General features: G+C 43.1%; 1 protein-coding gene across 1 annotated transcript in view; it reads left to right on the forward strand.

Annotated features, from left to right (window-relative positions):
- Positions 1-13,883, forward strand: part of Glut4ef (Glucose transporter 4 enhancer factor) — a 77,240-nt gene extending 63,357 nt beyond the window's left edge. Inside the window, exons 6-8 of the mRNA XM_076899165.1 lie at positions 9,978-10,078; positions 10,563-10,824; positions 11,052-13,883. Of these exons, the coding sequence (XP_076755280.1) occupies positions 9,978-10,078; positions 10,563-10,824; positions 11,052-11,270 (582 nt within the window). The 3' untranslated portion in view covers positions 11,271-13,883. The remainder of the gene's footprint in view (positions 1-9,977; positions 10,079-10,562; positions 10,825-11,051) is intronic.
- The last annotated feature ends 8,312 nt before the right edge of the window (positions 13,884-22,195 follow it).

Below are 22,195 nucleotides of genomic sequence, written 5' to 3' on the forward strand. Positions count from 1 at the left end.
AACGATATCGCTTCCCAGTTCGCGATGATGCATCAACGACAACGTTGCTCGCTGATAATGAGCAGTCATGTTGTTGGTCTTATCGTTCGTCCCCAGCGCGGACCTGAAATTCGAGCAGCCAGCAATCATCGTTCTCTTCTTCCTTCGACCTCGGTTTATTTGCTAGGCGACTCGGAGCAACGCGAACATTCGCGCGAATAATACGCAGAGACAAGTTCCCGTCACGCGGCGCAACAAACAGACGCCTAAACCGAATTTTATTTTTAAAGACCGCCACGCGGTTCGCGCGGTTTATCGGGCTTGTTTTTCGCGCGAGTTCTGGGAATCGTGTGGCAGTCTCGTTGCAATTATAGATACGTCCACGTGAATAATAGATCCACGTGTCCGCCGCTACTAAATATGAGACAATCAAAATACACCAGGCGGCGCGTCCAAGTGGGGCGGATTCGACTAACAAATTGAAATCCCGCTGTTATTATGAAAATCCGAGGCAAACAATTTCGTTGCCCCGTGTATCGGAATATTTTTACATTTAAGAGTGTCGAGCTCAGGGGAAACTTTAAAAATTCCAAGACCTTGATACCGATTCGTCAAATTTCAAAGCTACGAGGACGACGGTTCTCGGACCTGGACCAGAAAACAGACGAGAACTTACGAATAAGTTGTACAAACATCCGCAGGCATCGTCTGATGTCTGCGCGTCGTGAAATTGGGCACATGGATACCGATGCGCGAATATGAATCATCGAATGGAGCAACGATGTACAATATTTCTCTCTCGAAAATCTTTCAATTGAAAAACAAAACGATCTGTCTACGCGAAACGCTAGTGCAACCATACATAAACCGCCTGAACGCCGCGAACGAGGCCTCCAGCCCCGATCGAATTCCCTGGTGCATTTCCGTTGGATCAGCCGCGAGTCTCGCGACCTCAGCCTGGATATTGAACCTTCCCTGCGTCCGATAATGGCCACGCGTACAGCCCGTCCAATTCAGCAGTAACGAGCGAACCTATCGCGATAACAGCCGCGAAATAAACATCTCTCGCGAAGCTGCGGGCCCGTTGGCCTTGAAAGAGCGTCCTCATTCGAACAATCGGCCCGTCAGCGACGAGCGGTAACGGCGCAGCGGGCCCTTGTCAGCATGGCTGACAGCGCGCCACGATTCAATCCGCGTGCGTACGACGGATCGACGGGCCCAGAAGAATACGTTGGGTACCGACCACTCGTACGCGCGCCATGGTTCACGTTGGCAATTAAGAATGAGTTACACCTCGACGAAAACTATGCCCCTCGCCCGTAACGGTATCTACCAGTTTCGGGATGCCCAAAAAACGTAATTGTTCGGAATGTGGACACGAGAACGAGGTAGAAAGGAACAGTCGAACCGGCGAACAGATTTCAGCGAGTCCACTCTGGCCGCCACTTGCCACGGGGATTCTCGAAAGTTCGCGGTTTATACCGGGAACGGTGTTTGTTTGGTACGGAGAAAAATAATGGTTTCGGGAGAATTTCTTAAAATAAGAGTAGAAAGTCTGGTTGGAATATACTTAATTCCTTGCGCACGTCTGGTTTTGTCCAGGTATTGTCATATGCTAGTCTCTTGTAAAAACGTGAAGGTTTCACTTTTTGGTGACTTTAGCACCAATCTACTAAAGCCAGGGAAAGAAGAATTAAATGTAAATGTAAATGCAACTGATTTACATTGCGATAATTAATTGCGAACGTCTGAAAAGGCAATAAATAAAATACATTTATGAAACGATACATTCGACATTGGAGAACCGTGGAGCGCGCAGTAGCCGCTTGGTTCAATGTACTTTCCACAGTATTCTTCCTGCTGCATTTTTATTTGTACCGTGATTACAATTTTACGTATAATTTTTTGGTTCATCGTATAAATACGTAATTAGAATTTCAGTCGCTTCATCGGTAACAATCGGGACCCCCCGCTTTCTTTCGATCGAGTGAACCAATAAAATCGGAGTGTGTGGCATGCGAAAGTACAACTGAATTCGAGATAATTAAAATGATCAACGCGTTAATTAATCCCCGTTGGAAAGTAGAATCGCAAGTTATTATGGTAATTTCCACAGCCGCTTCCCATACAAGCGATCCGGCGAGGAAAACAAACGCCGCTACCGGTATACCGCTAGCCCGAGGTAGCGTCCGCCATGATTAATCGGTCCTGTCTCGTTTCAATCTCGAATTCAGCGGTTTCGCGCGCGCCAGCCAACTACACCGTATGCGCGCGCGTATATATACAGTGCTGGACAAAAGTATTGGCACAGCATGATTGTTATGATAAAAATGCTTATAACTATGAAACAAATTGTTAAAAAGGAAAAATTTGTTTACACGTTTATTTATTTATTATTCTAGATTATTATTTAACAGAAACAGTAATATAAATAAAGTGATATGCGAAATAATAACAAAAACATATTTATTGAGCGTTTTAAGCATGGACAAAAGTATTGGCACATTATACAAAATTTAGTGTAGTTGTATCTCTCCGAAAAAAATCCGATTGTCACTTGATGGTATAGGTAGGGGATTCCCTGATAGTCATTTTTTCTAACAGTCATCCTTAAGTTCAGTCGATTAGCAACATAGGAAATATAACAAGCAACAATGTCAAGAAGAGGGAAAGAAACTACAAGTGAAGAGAGAAAAATAATATTAAATTTGCACAAAATGCGAAAATCTTATAGTGAAATAGCAAAAAGTGTTAATAGAAGTCGATTCACTATTAGAAGTGTCGTAAAACGATTTGAGAATCAATCAGATTTCAAAAGTAGGAATCGAAGTGGACGTCCCTCAAAGTTAACAGTTAGAGAAAAACGGAAAATTGTAAAGGAAGTGAAAATAAATTGTAAATTAAACTCATCACAACTTAGAGCAAAGTTAAATGAAGAAAATAAAAAAGAAGTAAGTTCGAAAACTATACGGAGAGTGTTAAAAGATGCGGGATATTCTGCGTGTGTCGCAAGAAGGAAACCATACATATCCAAGAAGAATCGGAAGATGAGAAAAGAATTTGCAAAAGAATTTATAAAAAAGGATCCCACATTCTGGAATAACGTATTATTTTCAGATGAAACTAAATTTAATATATTTAAATCAGATGGCAGAGTATTAGTTTGGAGAAAGCCAAATACGGAAATGGATCCACAACATTTACAAGCCACTGTGAAACATGGAGGAGGTGGAGTCATGGTATGGGGTTCCATTGCAGCGTCTGGGGTTGGCGAATTAGTATTCATAGATGAGATTATGGACAAATATGTATATTTAAATATATTAAAGGAAAATTTATTTAAAAGTGCTAATAAATTAAATCTCCCGCGTGATTTTTATTTTCAACAAGACCATGATCCAAAACATACTGCCTATATTGTACGACAATGGATCGTTTACAATACCGCACATACATTAAATACCCCACCCCAGAGTCCAGACATGAATCCCATCGAACATGTTTGGAATGAATTAGAAAAAAAAATTAGAAAATATAATATAACAAACAAAAACCAATTAAAAGCTATTATTTTACAAGAATGGAACAATATAGAGCCGGATTTTACAAAAAAATTGGTAACTTCAATGCCAAAACGATTGAAGGAAGTTATCATGAGGAATGGAGGGCCAACCAAATATTAATTTTTAATTTCTAAGTACTTTCAATCATTTGTGCCAATACTTTTGTCCATGCTTAAAACGCTCAATAAATATGTTTTTGTTATTATTTCGCATATCACTTTATTTATATTACTGTTTCTGTTAAATAATAATCTAGAATAATAAATAAATAAACGTGTAAACAAATTTTTCCTTTTTAACAATTTGTTTCATAGTTATAAGCATTTTTATCATAACAATCATGCTGTGCCAATACTTTTGTCCAGCACTGTATATATATTTTTTTTTTTATCGCGGAAGCACGAACAAGGTAGCCGGCTGGTTTTTACACCGTGGCTGGAATGTACCCCGTGTCAAAGTCAAAGTCAACGATAAGACGATAAGCGAGAAGGAGGGAATGACCGACAATTCGCGCGTCATGTCGCGCGCGTTTATCCTATCTCGTTATCGTCCTCGTTCGGTCTTTATCACGGGCGGCTGTCGTTGGCCCGCGTTCGAGACATTCGGCGTAGAAAGAACGCGCTCGATTTGCCGATGGCCCGGGGTACTGGCGTCCTCTGTCGTTCCGTGCAGACGCTGCAAAAGACGCACGCCGCGCTTGGAGACGTAAACAACCTGATCGCGCATGCGCCACGCGCTTCTGCGCTCTTGCTCTCGAGTCTTCCGCTCCGCGTTCTCTTGTTCTCGCTCGCTCGCACGGGCCAAGCAACCGCCGTTTCGCAACGTTCTCGATGGTGGCGCTGACCTTCATTATGGTGGCGACCACGCCGGTAAATCGAGATTTATCGCGTATATTTTTCGAACGAGCTGCGATTAACAGGAGAAAGTTGATTTTGGTAACGGAACGAGGCGAACGCTTCGAGAACGCACCCGGCGTATCTGGGTCGGTTCTTTAAATATGTTGTTTTACAATAACAAGCCCCAGATCGTAAACAGTCTGAATATCCTGATGCAGTTCCATCGTGACTCACGGATGTTCAGCGCGCTCTCCTCCCTCCCTCTCGCGTGCTCCAAACGATTCTCTTTCTCTGTTCCCTGTGTCGTCGACCTCTGTTCTTGCTCGGAAATTGCGCCGAATCTACCGTTCCACCGCGTTTCTCCGTGCTCCGTTGCATTTTTCACCGCTCGTATTTCTACGCATTAACGACGCCGAACAATAACAGACTTCAGACTAACTTCTTGCTCTTTGTGCGCATCTATTATCGCCGATACTCCTTCTAAACGCGCTTTTGTAAACAATAGTAAGCCTTGACGCGTGCGTACACACGCTGTTCCCCGTAAACGCTAAGAAGTGTTCAAGTACAAAGGCATACGCGGGACGTGTCAAGGCTTTACCACTAACTCCTGGCTAGATCCGTTTCGTTCTCGAAAATGGAACAGAAAGCACGATAAAAAAATTGTACGAGCCGTTGCTTTCGATGCGTCATTTGGTCGTTTTCAGTGTTGCCAAGCGATAACGCGGCTTTATCGTTGCTCTGCACTTACTCTAAAAACTTTCTAATCGCGGCGTGCTCGTATGCGGCGTAACTCGCGCGCCTACCTCCGTCCACGAGATACACCCATAACAAACCCATGGATTTTTCTCCCGTCACCCTGTATACCCCATATTCGTGCGTAAAGCATTCGTGTGTTAAGAAGGGTCAACGTCCGACCCTCACCACACGCCACGGATCGACGCGCCAACACACAGAAGCCTGGTTTGTTTTGGTTTCCCGGGCATTACCCTCGCCTCCCCACTTCTTTACGACTGACTCCTCTCTCCATTTCTGTCTCTCTTTCTCCTCCACCCCATCCGTATAACCCTCTCGTTCTGCCTCTTCCCGCGCGCGCGATACAACCGACGCCGGTGCAAGCTACCGTCCTCCACGGAGATGATGCGATCCCAAAATGGGAATTGACGTCGAATTAGCGTGACGTCAGGCAACGTGTACCATGCTAGGTGACGCTAACGGAGTGGCAAAATGCGAAAAACCGGATAGGAAATACGAATGTATGGTATATGTTGATATACTCAAGATATTGTGACGCGTATGGCCCATAGAAAATTGTGGCTCGATTCGAAAATACGTACAAGCTTTTAGAAACGAAAGAAATAGATTAAAAAGAGAGAAAAAGAGAATTGGAGACAAGCTATCGCGCAATGCAGAGCGCAATGCATCGAAAGAAGGCGCGTTGTTTCCAAGGTAGCGAGCGTGGCGAGTGTGACGCGGGGAGAAAGCGAGAGCCGCGTGGAAAGCAAGTTGTTGCGATGCCAGTGTAGTTTCGGATCGATTTTCGTGTCCCGCGTTCTCCCGTCTCCGCTCGTTCCGTTCACCTCGAACGGTGAATACCACACTCGATCCGCCGCCATCCCGCGGCGCGGAGCCTCCGCGTGCGTGACGCTCTACGATACACGCACACGAACACGCGACTGCACCGCGGGGAGAGAGACCTTGCTTGGAATTTTCATTCGCGGAGTACACGATCGGCCTGTATGATCCCATGCATGGTCTAATTAGAAGCAATTCGTGGCGGCGGCGGCCCATCGTGCGCGATGAGACGAGCGCTGTGCGGACACGCGTGCGTGACATTATCTGATGGATCGTAGAGGGCGTGCTCGGTGCTCGTCGCGCACGTAACGCGTGTGCTCTGATAGCACGATCCACGAAAGAAAGGGCAGGAAAGGGGATTAGTCGCGTAAACGAGCCTACAGTGACAGCTATATGGTGGATGGCCCTGCCGCGGTACGATCGCAGCCCAGCACGCGTGCATCCCCGTCTAACCTATCTATACTACCGGCAACATCGTATCGCGCGCGCGATGATGCGCCCACGGACGACTCCTAGCGCACTCCGGCAACCCTGTCGACTCTCGCTTACTCATCCCTGTCGACTGAAAAGACCGCGAAACGATACACACCGAACTATACACCGAAGAAGATCGTCCTCTCTCCGCCGTGGAAGATTTACATCTCTCTTTCTGCGGCTCGCGTTGCTCCCTTTGGAGGATCTCGCCAATGGGACGGACCGTGACCAATTACATCGGTCGTATTGTGCATCGCGTCGCGCTCGATACAACCTGTTAACACAGCCTACGTACCACGTATACGTGCACAGCGTCCCACTACCGTGTATCACCGTACACATCGCCAGCGCGAACGTTTCTTTTTGCTCGAACGAAACTGGACGAGCTGTTATGCGGTATAACGATCGGAACATATTTTAGAAAGTTTGTTTTCATCCTATCCACCTGCACGTAAGCCATCACCCAGACGTTTAAATACGTCGTGTACGTTAGGCTCGACGGTTACGTTCATCGATAGGAGCTGGCTTTATTCACGATTATTAACGAACGTAACTGAAAGTCGACGGACGTGAGAGGGGAAAGGATCGACGCTGACTTCTTCGGTACAAGGCAAGGCAAAGCAAAGGGAGAGCATTGCCTGCCAACCGGCATAGAAGGTCTGTGACCTCGGCAATGCCTATGCTACGCCGTGTATACGCGCGGCTGGTCGCGTGTACCGTTTCAGAGGTGATGTCACGATCGGAAAGGTCCTTGAAAAGTCGAGAGCAGCTTTTGGCGTACCTTCCCCCCCTCGCCCCCTCGTTCAAAATTCCCTGAAAGATCTCAAACGCACTGGTACAGGTATTTCCCTAATTGACTCATTCCGTGTAAAGACGAACGGGATAGAGTGGGGAGATTTGCGTCAGTCAAATCGACTGCCGTCCGCGATATTTACAATGGTGACAATTTTTCCACGGTGACGGAAAAGTTTCTCCTTCTTGTAATGGGATATTAATGTTGTTTCGAGAACTCGTCTGTTGGTCATTTGCAGTTAACGGTATCGACTTTGAATGCTCGCATCACGGTGACGTTTCGCAGCTTGTTCAAAATTGCTTTTCAAATTCATTTCTCATACAATAATGGATGGCAGTAAGCGTTCTCATCGTTTTTCCTCGTGGACAATATTTTACGTGATTAATTCTTGTGATATGTAAAAGATACTTTTCATTTTTAATTTCAGCTGTGCACAAAAAATGTATTTCTTTGTTCGACTAGTGAAGGGAAAGGGATCTCGAAGAGATAAACATGGTTATTTTATCAGCTAAAGTTCGCCGGGTCGCAGTTGACCTACGCGCAGCGTGAAACGAGCGCGTTCCTCGCTCTTCAAAGTGTCGCCTCTCGCGGCGTCCTTCGCTTTTAACCTTTCGCGGTCCGAGTGTGCCTTCGGGCGCAGCCAATGTCAGACCTCGGATCGTGTCGAAATTTCCAGCTGACATCGCGCACGTCTCGTTCCCTTTAAAATAACCAACGAAACACTCCCGTGTTTCTTTCTTATTGTAAAAGTCAAGCACTTCGTTAACTTCTCAAGGTGTAATTACGCAAGATAAATCAAGGTGCTCGCGCTCAAATCCCTCTCCCTCTCTCTCTCTCTCTCCCTCTCTTTCGCTCCAGTCGCTGCCTAACCGTGTATAATCTTGCTGACGAACAATAAGTCCGTTAATTGTAGATTCCAAATGCTGTTTACTTTTTTCGATTTCTAGGAATGCGTGCTATCGACGTTGTTCGTTTAATGGGGGCTTATAGTGTAATTATTAGTACCTTGGAAGATTTATAGCTGAAGTAGCAAGTTTCGATAAGTTTGCCAGACAATGAAACCGGTATGATAGAACAGGAATACGTAAACGTAGCAGGGATCGATAGATTGAACGAACGTCCCTTTAGAGTGCCTTCTATCATTATCGTCTTTATTATTTATCGGACCAGTTGGTGTTCCTGTATTCTGCTGGGTTTAAATAAAAGAGTGTAAGGTGTATGAAACGGAATATCTAATTGTCACTTGTTTTTTTTTTAATCTGGTTTCTTGACCCATATTTAACTCAACAAATCTTGTAAACGGTTAATAATTTCTTTCGGAACAAAATTTGTTAAATTAATCCATTGCAGCGTTGATAACAGTATACACACAAGAATCGATAGTTAAGAATACAAAATTGTACTATTACAAATCAAATTAAATACATTAGTTGACAGAAAAATTAAATACAAAGCCTAATAGCTTTTTAAGATGTAGCTCGTATTACAGTTCATACTGCTGTCCCCCTTTTCTTCTTAATACGCTCACATTCAACCCTCTTTTCTTAATACGTTTAGCATTATATGGGTCACCGACGACCCATAATGGTAACCAAAGATAGAACTTTCATTGACCAGACAACATTGACCATGGACACTTTTCACTCTCCTCATAAATACAATAGAGATGAAAGAACAGCAAAGAATAAAAAAAAGAACGTCAACGCTATTGGAATGTCTCTATTATTACACTGTTCTGTACGCAACTTTCTTGTTTCATTTCAGATATATTATTATAACTTTCTAAGATAAAAACGATGAAATAAGAAGATCAGCGTATAAGATTCACGGTCCTGTAGCGATCAGTTCCGAGTCGCGTGTTTCCGTTTGCTGTCCTGGAAGAGGAGCGAGGCAGCGAGCGTTTCAGGGCGTTCTTCGTGGTGTGGCGCGCGAAAGGGTTGCGGACGGACGATCGCGTCGGGGCCGCATGGCTCTATCGTTCCTGGATCAATAGCACGTGATCGCGCGCCGGTACATAATCCGATATAAACAAAGAAACGTGGCGCACGGCGTACGCGCCGGCTGCCGCGCATCGATTTTCCCTTCTACACGGAGCTGCGCGCGATACCTGCGATTCACGCTCCACCGCGTACATCGACCGGCCGTGCCACGCTGTCGAAGGACGTCTGAAATCCTCGACCAGGCATTTCGACACTTCCAAACAGAGAAAGACTCGAGTTCCCCCCTCGAACTTTTCTGTTCCTCGACGTACAGACACTTTCGTGTTTTCTATCCCAAAAGCAAATACATGAGATCCCAAAGGCAAATACATTCATCGTGCAGCGATGAAACTCTTTAAAAGTACGGTAATTCACACCTCGAACACTTTCTCCGCAACGTCTCTAGAATAACACGCCCGCTACAGAACTCTGGTAGCTGTTAAATTTCACACTTTCGCTACGAACATTATCGTTATAACTACTATCCTAACGTTGTCAGTTTCCGGGACGCAGCATTCTTTTCAAGGTCACCTCCTGTATGTTCAACGACTCGAATCGTTAGATGAGAAAGAACGAGGGGGGCGGTGGGTCCTTCGAACGGCTTGAATCGATAAACCGGATAATAAATAAAATCAGATTCCACTAGAATCGATGACTGAAGTTATCACCAAGCAATTGCCTTTAATTAAATCTGCTTATTAATGCATACAACCGACGCAACTAATTAGCTATTCAGGTTCAATTTGGGGAAAGAATCAGACAAAGCTCGTTTTGATTTCAGGCGAACGCAGCGGTGGTGTTTAAATGTACTTGGCCAGGTTGCTTGGAGATCAAAGCGACCGTGGCGCTTATCGAGGAGCACGTGCGCCAATCACACTTGGGGTAAGTCTAAACGGACCGTAAGACGCAACAAGTCTCGTGAAAACGCGACGAGCTTTCACCGCGCTCAGCTATATTTTATCGTGGCTGTTGCACGAAACCGTGTACGCGGGGCGATTAACCCTCGGTCTGGCAGATATCGAGCCATTTTGATCCGCTTGATACCGTGTACAATCGGCTATAAGGATTTATTTTATATTTACTATTCCAATTATTATTCATTCCTCATTCGTTGTATTTTTAGATAAATCAAACTCGTCCTTTCAGAAAAAGAAATAACAGAAAGAAAATGCTTCGTAACAAACGTTTCAATTAGAACTTAGCCCAATATCCAGCGAACGTATAATTCCTGGCGGCCTTCGCCGTTAACCTTGAACCGTTCGATAAGATAAGTTCCCTTTAAGCGCGTCGAACACCGCGAGCAACGAATCGGGAGACGTCGCGCACGTTTCGCACGCGTTTAACGTGGGTGACGCGCGTTTTCCAGGCCGAAGAAGTCGAACTACGATAACGAGGAGGACAACGACATCTCTGACCACGAGGAGGAGTTTTACTACCAGGAGGTGGCCGTCGACCACATGAGCTCACCTCCGACGATGTCCCACAGAGACATGGCCAGGCCTCCGCACGAGGACCCCGAGTACCAGAAGCAACTGCGCCTGGAGGCCACATCCGCCACTAACAACACGGAGAACGTGATGGTGGGCATCAGAGAACGGAACACAGCATTCACCATTTCGCAATCACCGGTACGTACGTTGGTTGGAATTGCAGATTACGATACGTGTACGTGTATTCGAAAGACACGTGCACGTACGTACGTGTACACGTGCGTTTGAATACACGTGAATATAGGAATCTCCAGTTGCAATGCTGAAAAGTATGCAACAGTTGTCATTCTAAACTAGAGGCATCGTTTAAAAAACGAGAAAAGAAGAACACGTTGTACAATCTAGTCTTTGTTTCTCCGAAACAGGGGACACCGATCAAGCACATAAAGCTGTCTCCACGGCCGTTCCAGGCGTACCAGCAGAACATGGGTCTATTGACGGTGTCCACGGGGAAGATGCCGTCGTCGCCGCGGCGGATCCGTGGCGAAACGAAGAAGTGCCGCAAGGTCTACGGGATGGAGCACCGGGACCTGTGGTGCACACAGTGCAAATGGAAGAAGGCCTGCAGCCGTTTCGGCGACTAGGCCAAACGGCCGCCCCGTTCGTACGTCCGCGGGCGGAGAGCATCGCCTAGCCGACCCCAGAGTTTGCCAATGCTACGTTAAAACTTCTCGCCAACTGCCAGCAAAACAATTGCCAATTTCACACACAAGTCAACTCACGTCAAGTTAAATCGAGTCGGTCGAGTCAGTCGTGCGACATACGATGTTGCATCCAACTGTACACGTGTGGTCGTCGTCGTCGTCGTCATTGTCGTTGTCGTTGTCGTCGCCGCCGACATCAACGTTCTGACGCATCCACCGTTGTTGTCACCACGGCGATGGCGATTGCCAGCTCGATGCACGCACGTACGTTCGCGTTGTATCACGGGACGAAGACGCGAAGAGGGTAACACATTATAGCGTCCCCCCCTGCCATCTTCCGAAACGGTTCGACAGGAGCCACCAGAAAGGGGCCACGAACGCGGAGACATTATGGACGCTGACGGCCGCGATACGATATTTGGTGTACATTGGTGTTCAGGACCACCGATTGATGTCGAGCAGCAAAACACCTCTTCTTACTCTAGTTTCATCTTCTTATTCTTCTTGTACCCCATCAGTCGTATCACCTCGATACGTAACTCCGGCTTTCTTCTATTCTGGTGGGAAAGCTCGGGTACCGAGGGACGCAGGGTCTAAGATAAAAAGACGTCAATCTCATGACGGATGGCGGACAGTTAGAAGGATCGATATCGGACGTGTGTTTCGTGGTGCAACACAGTTAAAGGATACCGAATATACGACAGCAAGATCGCCTTGGGCCTCGTCTAACCGTACGCGTGTACAGGTTGTGTCGTGTCTAGCCGCATGGTAGAGCGGAGAAGAATAGATTCGAGTACGTACATGGAACAAAACGGAAGGAACGGAAGATCGTTGAACGATCGCCGAACGACTTCTCATCGTTCTCGTCTGGCACTTGGCAAACTCCGTCAGGGTCTCTTTTTTTAGCCGTAATAAGGGGTTTTGATTAGTAGATAGCGAATAATTGGCGCGCGGAACGAGGCGTCCTTAGAGACTGTCGCGCCCTCTACGTCTCTCTTTCATTCTTTCTCTTTGCTATCTCTCTCTCTCTGTCTAACTTTGCCCTTAACCTGTCCCCTACGAAGTGGAAGAGGGCGCGGGATAAGACCTCGTTTCCGGTTCGCCAACAACACGAGAAGAATTTAAGAAAAAAAACAAAAGAAAAGAAAAGAAAGGACGTGTCTTTCTTTTTTTTGGGGGTTCGATAGGGTGGAAAATAAGAGGCGCGCGACTCGATAAGTCGTAACAGCGAGTGAGCGTGCCTTTTGGAGACACATGCTGGTTTCCGAACCGACTCTTAGGTCATTGCAATAGGTCTTCCTTCATCCGACGAGAGCATCGAGGCTCGATTTCCTTGCTGCTGGGCCCCTCTCGCCTTGCCTTTTCGAGGGACTTCGATGGTCGATTATGCGATCCCTGCGGAAAATGAGAGAACCCGTCTCACGTGTAGCAATGGGCACTGAATTACTTCGAATCGATTCCAATCTGTACTAAGAATCTTAAGTCCCAAGACTTGAGACTGAATCGTTTCGAAGTTGAGATTTCCCAAATTGCGCCCAACGCTACATACTCTCGTGTGCGTGTCCCACGTCATTCTGCCCCATACTGACTCCACGCATACGGTCGTTTACAGATATTCTCTAATTACTATACAATAATGTTACGAATTTCATAAACATTATCTTGTAATATTTGGGTGTAGTTATTATTGAATACGGTATCTCCTATTCTTATTTATATAATGTGGGATAAGTGAATATTTAAAATCAACATATTTTTTTACCATTTGAACAGTAGATATATCGAGGAATACATATATCTAAATACTTTCGTTGACTATATCACGAGCCATCGCCATTCAAATTTTAATCAATCGACAGATCGTTAATCTGAGAGTTTTAAATTGTCGACAAACGAGTACTCAGAAGCTTTTCATTGTTCGGTTCGACTTATAATATTTTTTGTATATATTTCGTATTTATTTTCCCTGTTCATAATTATTTATACACGATGTACCGTATTTGTAGAGTCGATCTAATATAATTCGTCTGTCCCCTGTAATATAGCGTGGGAGACGCATGCGACACGCGTTCCGGACGAACGGAAGACCGTGAAACGAATCTATTACATTCGGTTTGACCGATTGTTCTTCCTAGAAGGACGCAGGCGGGCAAGTCGTGAACGAAAACGAAAAAAAAAAGAAAAAAAGAACAAAAAAAATTCGTCGCGAACCTAAAGACAATTGTGATATTTTATCTCGAAATTTTATCGGATCAATTAGACGAATCGCCGCGGGTTAATTGATTAGACGCGAATTTTATGGGGGATGACGATGGGCCGAATGAAAGGCGACGAATGAACGACGCGTGGACAAAGAGACAAAAGCAAAGAGAAGAAGGAGAAATGCGCGGAAGCAAAATTTTATACACCAATTATTATATATATACTGCCAGATTAAAAATTAATTGAGTGAAACGAAAAAAAAAAAAATAACAAAAGTCTATATATAAGTATATATAAGACGCAAAGGAAAACGATCGATATCGTTCCGACGTTTTTCCTTCGCGCGCGAAAGGAATACACACACATATATACCACGAAGCCAGCCACCCTCGTGTGCGTCAGGGTCTGGCTGCTTGCTAGCCTCCTCTCGACGACCTAAGACCGTGTTCGCCGACTAAACTGGAAATTAAATACGGATGGAGTTGCGTGCAGAAAATTTCCGTTAGAGATAGACAGGCTTCGCAGTTGAATCGATCGATCGATTGTACCCTATAGCAATATCCACTCTTCGGGATCTTGCTTTCTGGATAAATATATATATATATATGTATAATATAAACGATGCGTATATAGGTGTATGTAGAGAAAGAATAACAGAGAAACGAAACATAAACTCGTCGGGCAGATTTCTAACGTCGAGTGACGAAACAAGTGTCTGTCTATTACGGGGCGATTCTACTTTCCACGGACACCGTTGAACGAGCCCCCTTCTCGCTTTCGATCGTCCGCACGACACGTGTACGAGTTAGACTTTTCGATGGATAAAAACGGTTAAAACGAATCAAAAATAATAGAAGGGAACTGTACGTACACGCGTATCATCGCTGCTATGGTATCACGGTCTTCTTCGCGGCATCCACGTGCATAGAACCAAAGACATCGACGTATCTTCAATCGTGTTTATCGAATTTCAATCGATCTATGGCAGTCCAAAGTTCCCTTCGCAAAGAACAGATCGCTCGAACAATTCACCATCGTCATCGCAAGGACTGTCTACGAAGCTTGCAGAATATTTTTTTCTTTTTTTTTGTTTAACGAAAGAAAAGAAATATTTTGTTCACGTACTTAGCAGAAAGTCCGTTTCCCTTTGTTTCCTCGGTTTAGCTAGGCACCGGTATATACCAAATAGGATAAAAATTAAGGAAGATAGTATTATTCGATGTCACTGTGCTCGATCGAACGCAAGAACTTGGCTAAGTCCGCTGATTACAATGATAAAGTGATGATTAACCCTTTCAGAGCAGCGGTGTTTCTTGTACAGAAATTTGAATTCAGGAATTATTTTTCATAACGATCGGAATGATACAAGTTATTTATACAAACGCCTGTCGAAGTAAGTTGATACAGACGTTGGGCACAATAACGATTTTATCAACAGCTTGGAAAGGGTTAAAACTGGGTGTTTATAGGGAAATTGAATGAAGAACGTAAAAGATCGACACAGATATTTTTTTCTTCGTTGAATGTGAAAAAAAGCAACGTGATAAGGGGAAAGGAGATAGAAAAATGGAGGTCGTGAATCGGAAGCATTCGTTCACGCGCCCTGTGCGCGCGAGCGCGCGTAGGATAGAAAGTAATTGCCGTCCAAATAGGTTCCTTCTTTTAGGTCAAAATTATCAGATCAGAAATGGTTTCTTGCCTGTACAGTTACAACCGGAAATCTTCCGAAGAACCATAGCGTAGAACGCCGAATAATGCTACCAGTGAAAGGAACATGGCGGCTAAAGAATGCCTGCGCATCGTTACATACACAGCGTTTTATTTATCTATGTATTTCTGCGAGGTGGTCCTAGAAAAATGGAATGCTTGATTTAAAAAGTATTCAAAGTTGCGTACTAACAAATTTTGCAAATTTTTCGTTTCTTTTTCTTAGTATGTTTCGTAACATTTTTTCTTTAATCTAAGTGTAACATTTTTTCGTGTACCACCCTCTGCGTGATATTGGAATTCTTATTCGAATTTAAATCAGTGATACATAGCGATGTTTTTAGCGCGTTACAAGAGTAATTATTATCCGTAATATGTATCCAAGATACGAGTGACATTTTTAGACAAATTTTTTGTAGATCGATATTCTAGGTAAAACTGGCTAAGTAGCATTATTCGACACGTATCAACGTCTTAGTTTTTCTCGTATCCGTAGTCAGATAAAAAAAAACAACAGAAACATTGTCCGAAATAATAAGTACTATTTAAAAGAAGAAAAAAAAATGATTTGACCGTTATGCCTTTGAATAGAGAAACGAGATGGAATAAATTGACACAGAGAATCCTTTCACGCGAGTAGTGTCGAAAGTGAAGAGAATTTTGGCGGGAATTGAAATACAGGCACTACGTGGATGATCACAGTACAAGGTTAACGATTGTGCCATCTGAAATGCCAAATATTCTCTGGTATTTTATCTTAAAAATAAAAATTTGAAGGAAAAAGAAAGACAAAAAAAGAAAAAAGAAAAAATAACAAAGAATAACGACGGAAAGATTTTAGATAAAAAAAAAGAAGAGACAGACATTTAACGCGGAAGAACGGAAAGAGAACGAGAACTTAAATGATTCGTAACGGAAGCTTTACAGACTTAAAGATACCTCAGGTTTATTTCATACAGAAACGATGGCTGGTCATTTCAGTCGAGGCAAAACGCGTTTCGAATTAAACTGCGGCAGCCGCATCCGATCCATGATCGCCTGAACACTTACGGTCGTCGGTTTTCACGGTTGTGTCTGTCTCGCTCCGATCGAAATGACCAACTCGACATAGGCACTGAAAACTATATTTCATACGTATCTTCGTGCGAAGTGAACGTCAATATTACTTAGTCGAATTCGTTGCATCGAATCGAGAACTCGCTCGTTGTTAATTGTAAAGTATATGTAATCGCATTTAATAGATCGCCTGAAAACGTTCAAATGCCGAGGACAAATCTAGGCCCGATAATTTTCTGCCGACTATCCTCCAACAACGACAATATAGATAATTACCGAAAGTCGTTCTCGCGTCTGCAATGTTGCCGGAAACTGGTGGTGCGCGCGTTAGATCCGCTTCATCGATCGAGTCCGCGAAAGATGGCCTCGCGGTTTAGTTGGTATCTGATGCGAGATATGGCGACCGCTGAAATTGGGCACGTAAAATCCTGTCCGCAGTTGGCAACAGTGTACGGCCGGGATAGCTGAGCATAGTCCGCGCGTGTATTAACCGAAACATTATTCGATCGATTCGACAGGCGAGCCAATTAGGGGCGATCAAAATCCTATATCGAACGACAGAGCGTAGACAGCGATCGTCCCGGATGATCGATCCGTGGGCTCCGTGTCCTAGCGCGATCGCCGAGATTCGGTAGGCAAATACGACACGTCGCGGAGAAATTAAATGGCCGGGATTATCATACCAAAACGATCTCATATCGATTTAATGAAATGCAATTTTTGATCGTGCGGTCGACCGGGGGGCACCGTTCGCGTACACAGAGAGGCGTAAGCACGCAGAGACACATTTAAAAAGCAATCCACGTTACACACGCGGACACGATGAATACACGCACGCCGGGTCAAGCGGCGACATCTTCGTAAGGGCGACGAGATTCATTGCATGTACCTGTTTATAAGATCGTCACCAGTCGATGCGACACGACACGGACAGAACGCGAGGCGTATTTTCAAACTGATGTCGATTCGATTCAAGCGAAATCCTTTTGCCGCCTTTGGATCGCCTTTTAGGCCGTGTTTGCACTTGGTCGATCGCACAAAGCAAAGACATATTAATAGTATATATATATATATATATACATATATATTATATTATATATTATTATATTATATTATTACCATTATTAATTATTAATTTCTATTGATTACTATTATTACCATCGTCATCGTCATTATCATCATTTTTAGATGGAGAAGCTATTAACCAACGTCGCACTAACAGTAACGTTTAAACGATTGTTTAAGAATGGAAATGAAATAATGACAAACGAGAGAAAAGGATGCGCGAGATCCTTGTCAATGCATTGTAGGACTTTAGTATTATGCAATATTCCGTGCATCGGTATGCGTATCGAGCTATCGAACACGTACCGAGCTGACCAGAAGATCCAAAAAGAGGGCTGGCACGGTGTGCAATCAGCGACTCTTGTTAAATCTTTATATATCCGTATATCGCTGCAGACGCTTCTATTTATCGCGAATGAAAAAAAAAAAAAATACACAAGCGCGTCATAGATCGATAGTAAATTCTGCTGTGGTTATGTCGCATTATACTCAACGCTCGAATCATTCGAACGTGTACAGGTACATCGACAGAGATACGAATCATGGACGGGACGACAACGTTGTAATGACAATTGATTGTAAATTTTAGCGTCTGACTCCTTATGGTAATAAACCTGTCTGATAAAAGCTGTATCATCATTGCTTCTTTGTTCGTGCAACATTCTAAGTTTTTGAGAGCTTTCATTCGTTTATAGAAAAACATTTGCGTTCCACCACGTATGTAATCTGAAGGCGAGAACAAAGTTATCGCGTTCATTAAAATAAATCGCGTTGCGTGTAAATTTATGCATTGGTTCCATAAATAAAGAATACATGCGTACACATACATACATACATGATATCAACGGTTAATTACGTTATAATGATTATCGTTAAAAATGATTAACTTCTGCTTTAATCTTTTCTTCTTTTTTTTATTTTATTTTTAAAAATGTCCTCTCTCTTTTAAAATAAATAATTTAATCAATCTAGTACTGAATTAAGAGAATATTATAGAAGACGTATTGTCTTCTGGATTGTATTATTTATTAGATGCTTTCGTTTTCTATATCGGCAATAATTGGGATGGTGTAATTAAAGGTATAAATATGTATTATTACATTTAATTGTAATTATATTGTGATAATAATGTAGATAATTTAGTGGTAAGAGTATCGTTGAACTTTACTTCGACTGACGAAGGTCTTTCATCTGTATACCGCATAATATTTATTTCGTTGCTCAAAAACATATACGTGTATATAATTATAATTTATCGAAGCGATAAAAGAACGTGTTCCCATGTAGAACGGATTTTTGTCGTCGTGCGCGCAACCGCTTTAATACTCGTGCCATAATGAGACATAATCGCAGCTTTGAACATTCGCCCGCCCAACTGAACATTTTTAAGCCACCATTAGCGAAATTCGCAAAAATAACGTCGAACCCTGATTGATCGATTTTCTAAAACGACTTTGTCCGACGACCATTCTATATCCTAAGCACAATCGATATCTATGATGTTAGATTACTATATATTAACGTATATACTAGAACGAATAAAATGTTAAGTCCTATATAGTGCTGCACGAAACATTCATTTACTTCTACCAGTTTTTCATTTCGACTACCGATCGAACTTGTAATATACAATATACATACGTGTATATATTTTATTCGAATGGAATTTGAAGTTATTTTACCGTACGTTAGGCGTTGCACGCAAACAAACGATAGAGCGGAAAGAAAATGAAGTGCAACGGGAAGTGTTTAACGATGGATTTTCTACGAGCACAAACTATACGGATTCGAACAGGTCAATATTATTAGAGATTACAGTGCCCCTAATCGATCAATGACAGTCCATTGGAGGTTCCATCGGTTTGTGCTTGCTGAAAACGGTGCTCTTAATTACTTGCCGCTAGTGTTTTAATATTCCGTCGAACATGCCGCGACATCAACGTTTAACACACAAATACACACGACTGTACACACGCTGGTAAACAAACTCGTTGAACACCATCTTCCTATTAACAGTAAAAAGTTTTTAATGCGTAGCGCATTATCGATAAAGTAGCTGCAGTAATCGTTAGCAATATCGCGCGTTATACGTATATCTAAAAGGATAAATTTTAGAAAATGCAACGAAATATCCGGATATTATTAATCGTATTGTAAGTACGAATCTGCAGTGTGATATGAATCTGAGGGATGATATATTAGAATGGAGAAACATAAGCACTGAGGTAGCTTCAATTATGCGTATCGAATGATCACAGTGGTGAAAAGAATACGATTATGTCGCTGATAGCACCGGTAATGTATACAAGGGTGATCCGTCAGAAATCGCACACCAAAATTATTTCCTTTTCTATGCAAAATACGAGAGAAATTCCTTTAAGCAAATATTTCTTCTACAAACTAACTGAATTCTTTATTCTTCGTAATATTTTCTATTCCATAAGTGATGATATCATTTATTTACATGTATATATATTTATAATTTTGTCTCTGCATCTCTTCATACCATTAATAGTAAAGAAAGTACCTTCACGTCGTTTTTGATGCGCTACGCTATGTACGTGCGTACCATTACAAAAAATGGATGTAATGATGTTCCGAACGATTTTATTTGAGAATGTTTTGTCCACGTCCATCGTGCACGGATGACCAAAAAGGCTTGATTCGTTCCAACGAGCGAGTATTCGAACGCAAGTTGCCAGTGCGTCGCTAATTAGATAATGGATAGCGGCGAATTTCATTTGTTTCATTAAGTAATAAATAAGTTCGTTTAAAGTAGATAATAAAAGATCGACGAGCGCCACGCATACGAAGACTCCTTTACGCAAAGACTGTTTTATCTTCGCGTTGTGTCCACGGGATTGTTTTTGTCCGAATGGCACACACGCGGAATTACGTAATAATAAAGCATATCAAGATCGGATCATCGGTTATCGAAGAATTGGGCGTAACCCACGAAACGATCGAGGCGAAGCGTTGTCGCAATGCATTATACTCGTTCGACACGACTGCGACACGTTCCCATGCTGGATTTTACAACATTCATTCGCGACGGTACCGAAAAACATCGATCCGATACTGAATGCTCGCAACTCGATTCGATCCGACGCATTCATTACGACCAGCTGACCGGATCATAGTTAACAACGTAGAAAGTACGTTTTCAAAATGTCTTCTGCGCTCACATACTCCTTTTGAGGGTCACTGCTGGCTGATATTACCGGCACCGATGGTTTTTGTCGCAAAATGTTCGACACAACTGTACATATACGGTACATATATACATATATGTATGTACATAGAATAACACGCTCGTCGTACGACGTTTTTTTTAATACCGCTACCGATAATACTATTGTACAAATATTTAGCGCGAGGCCATTTTTAAGAAATTTTCTCTACACACGGTCGTCCAATTGGAAAGGAAAAGATTATGTACAGTAACACGCGAACTGTTTGAACGGCAAAATATCGATGCAAACATCAAATATTACGATAAATTACGATAACGGATTATCAACGCTATTAGTAGACCAATCGAAAACGAACACGAAGGGTCGAAACCCGTATTTGCAATACACTAGTAGCAATAGATGTCCTGTGTGGTTTTTATATGCGTTCTCCTTTCAATGTCGACGAAATCTAGCACAAACAACGGCGGGGGGAGAAAAACCAGGCAACGTGCAAAACATTAAAGGTGTCGTTAAATCGCATAGTGCGACGTTAGCTGGCTCGTGCACGCTGGAACCATTCTCGGTCGTGCATCGTCCGACGAATTGGTTTTGTCATCCGGGCTAAAGTACAGATCGCACCCAGTGTCTCCATCGGTGATACGTTCTATCGACGAATTGTAAGACACGCGGAAGCACGAGAACGCGATCGTTTTGATAATGCAATTTGTTTTTGCGGCAACACGGGCCTAACCCCCTAAATCACGAAGCCAATTGAGACCGTCTTTTTCGATTAATTTTCCAATTACCACGGAACGTATGGTCATCGTGGCAGTCGTCGAAAGCGAGTTACATTTTCATTTCATTTGCCGACTCGATCGTTAATGTCATCGTTACCTGGGATCCAATAACTCGATTTATCCGTGACTCTGCGTATAATGGTCAGCGTTGGTCGTTGTTTACCGGACTTGCATATGTATATTCATTAAGAACATACGACGCACACACATACACACACACACACAGACATGTACAATTATGCAATAACGATAAAATTCCACTACACGGATATCGTAAACTGTCAACACTGACTAAACGTATTTCGATGTACAGTGTGTAATACTTTTTATTACCGATATTCGTTCCGCAATAGCTCTACATCTTGCGATTTTGGGTTCAATTGAACGATCGACAGAGAAATCACCGTCGCGTCTATCTTTCTCATTCGCTCGCTCCTCCTTTCCGCGATCTTCGGTTCTCAGTGAAATTTCGAACGTAATTTTGTGACAGGGTATAATCGTACTTCTAATTAAAAGTTAACGACACGCGTTATACTGTGAATACGCAGCGACCGCGAGTTTCGATTTTTCTCTCGGCTCGTGTATTTGATACGCTGGTTCGCGTTTCTTAACATTTCTTGTTTCTTTTATGCTCCGCGACAAAATAAATGAATTACATATTCAAGTATTCCGATACTAAAGAAAATCATGCATAATCGATTACGTAGACTGCTGATGCTTTTATGCATAGATAGATCGGTAAACGACTGGAACACTCTAGTTGTCTTTGGAAACTGAAACATTCGCGTAGATACGTTAAAAGCGCGCCTCGTTGTAAACGCGAAAGCTGGATTTAAAATTGTATTTATATTGCATCAAACATAAT

Source organism: Xylocopa sonorina, chromosome 8, assembly GCF_050948175.1.
Source record: "Xylocopa sonorina isolate GNS202 chromosome 8, iyXylSono1_principal, whole genome shotgun sequence".
Lineage (NCBI taxonomy): Eukaryota > Metazoa > Arthropoda > Insecta > Hymenoptera > Apidae > Xylocopa > Xylocopa sonorina.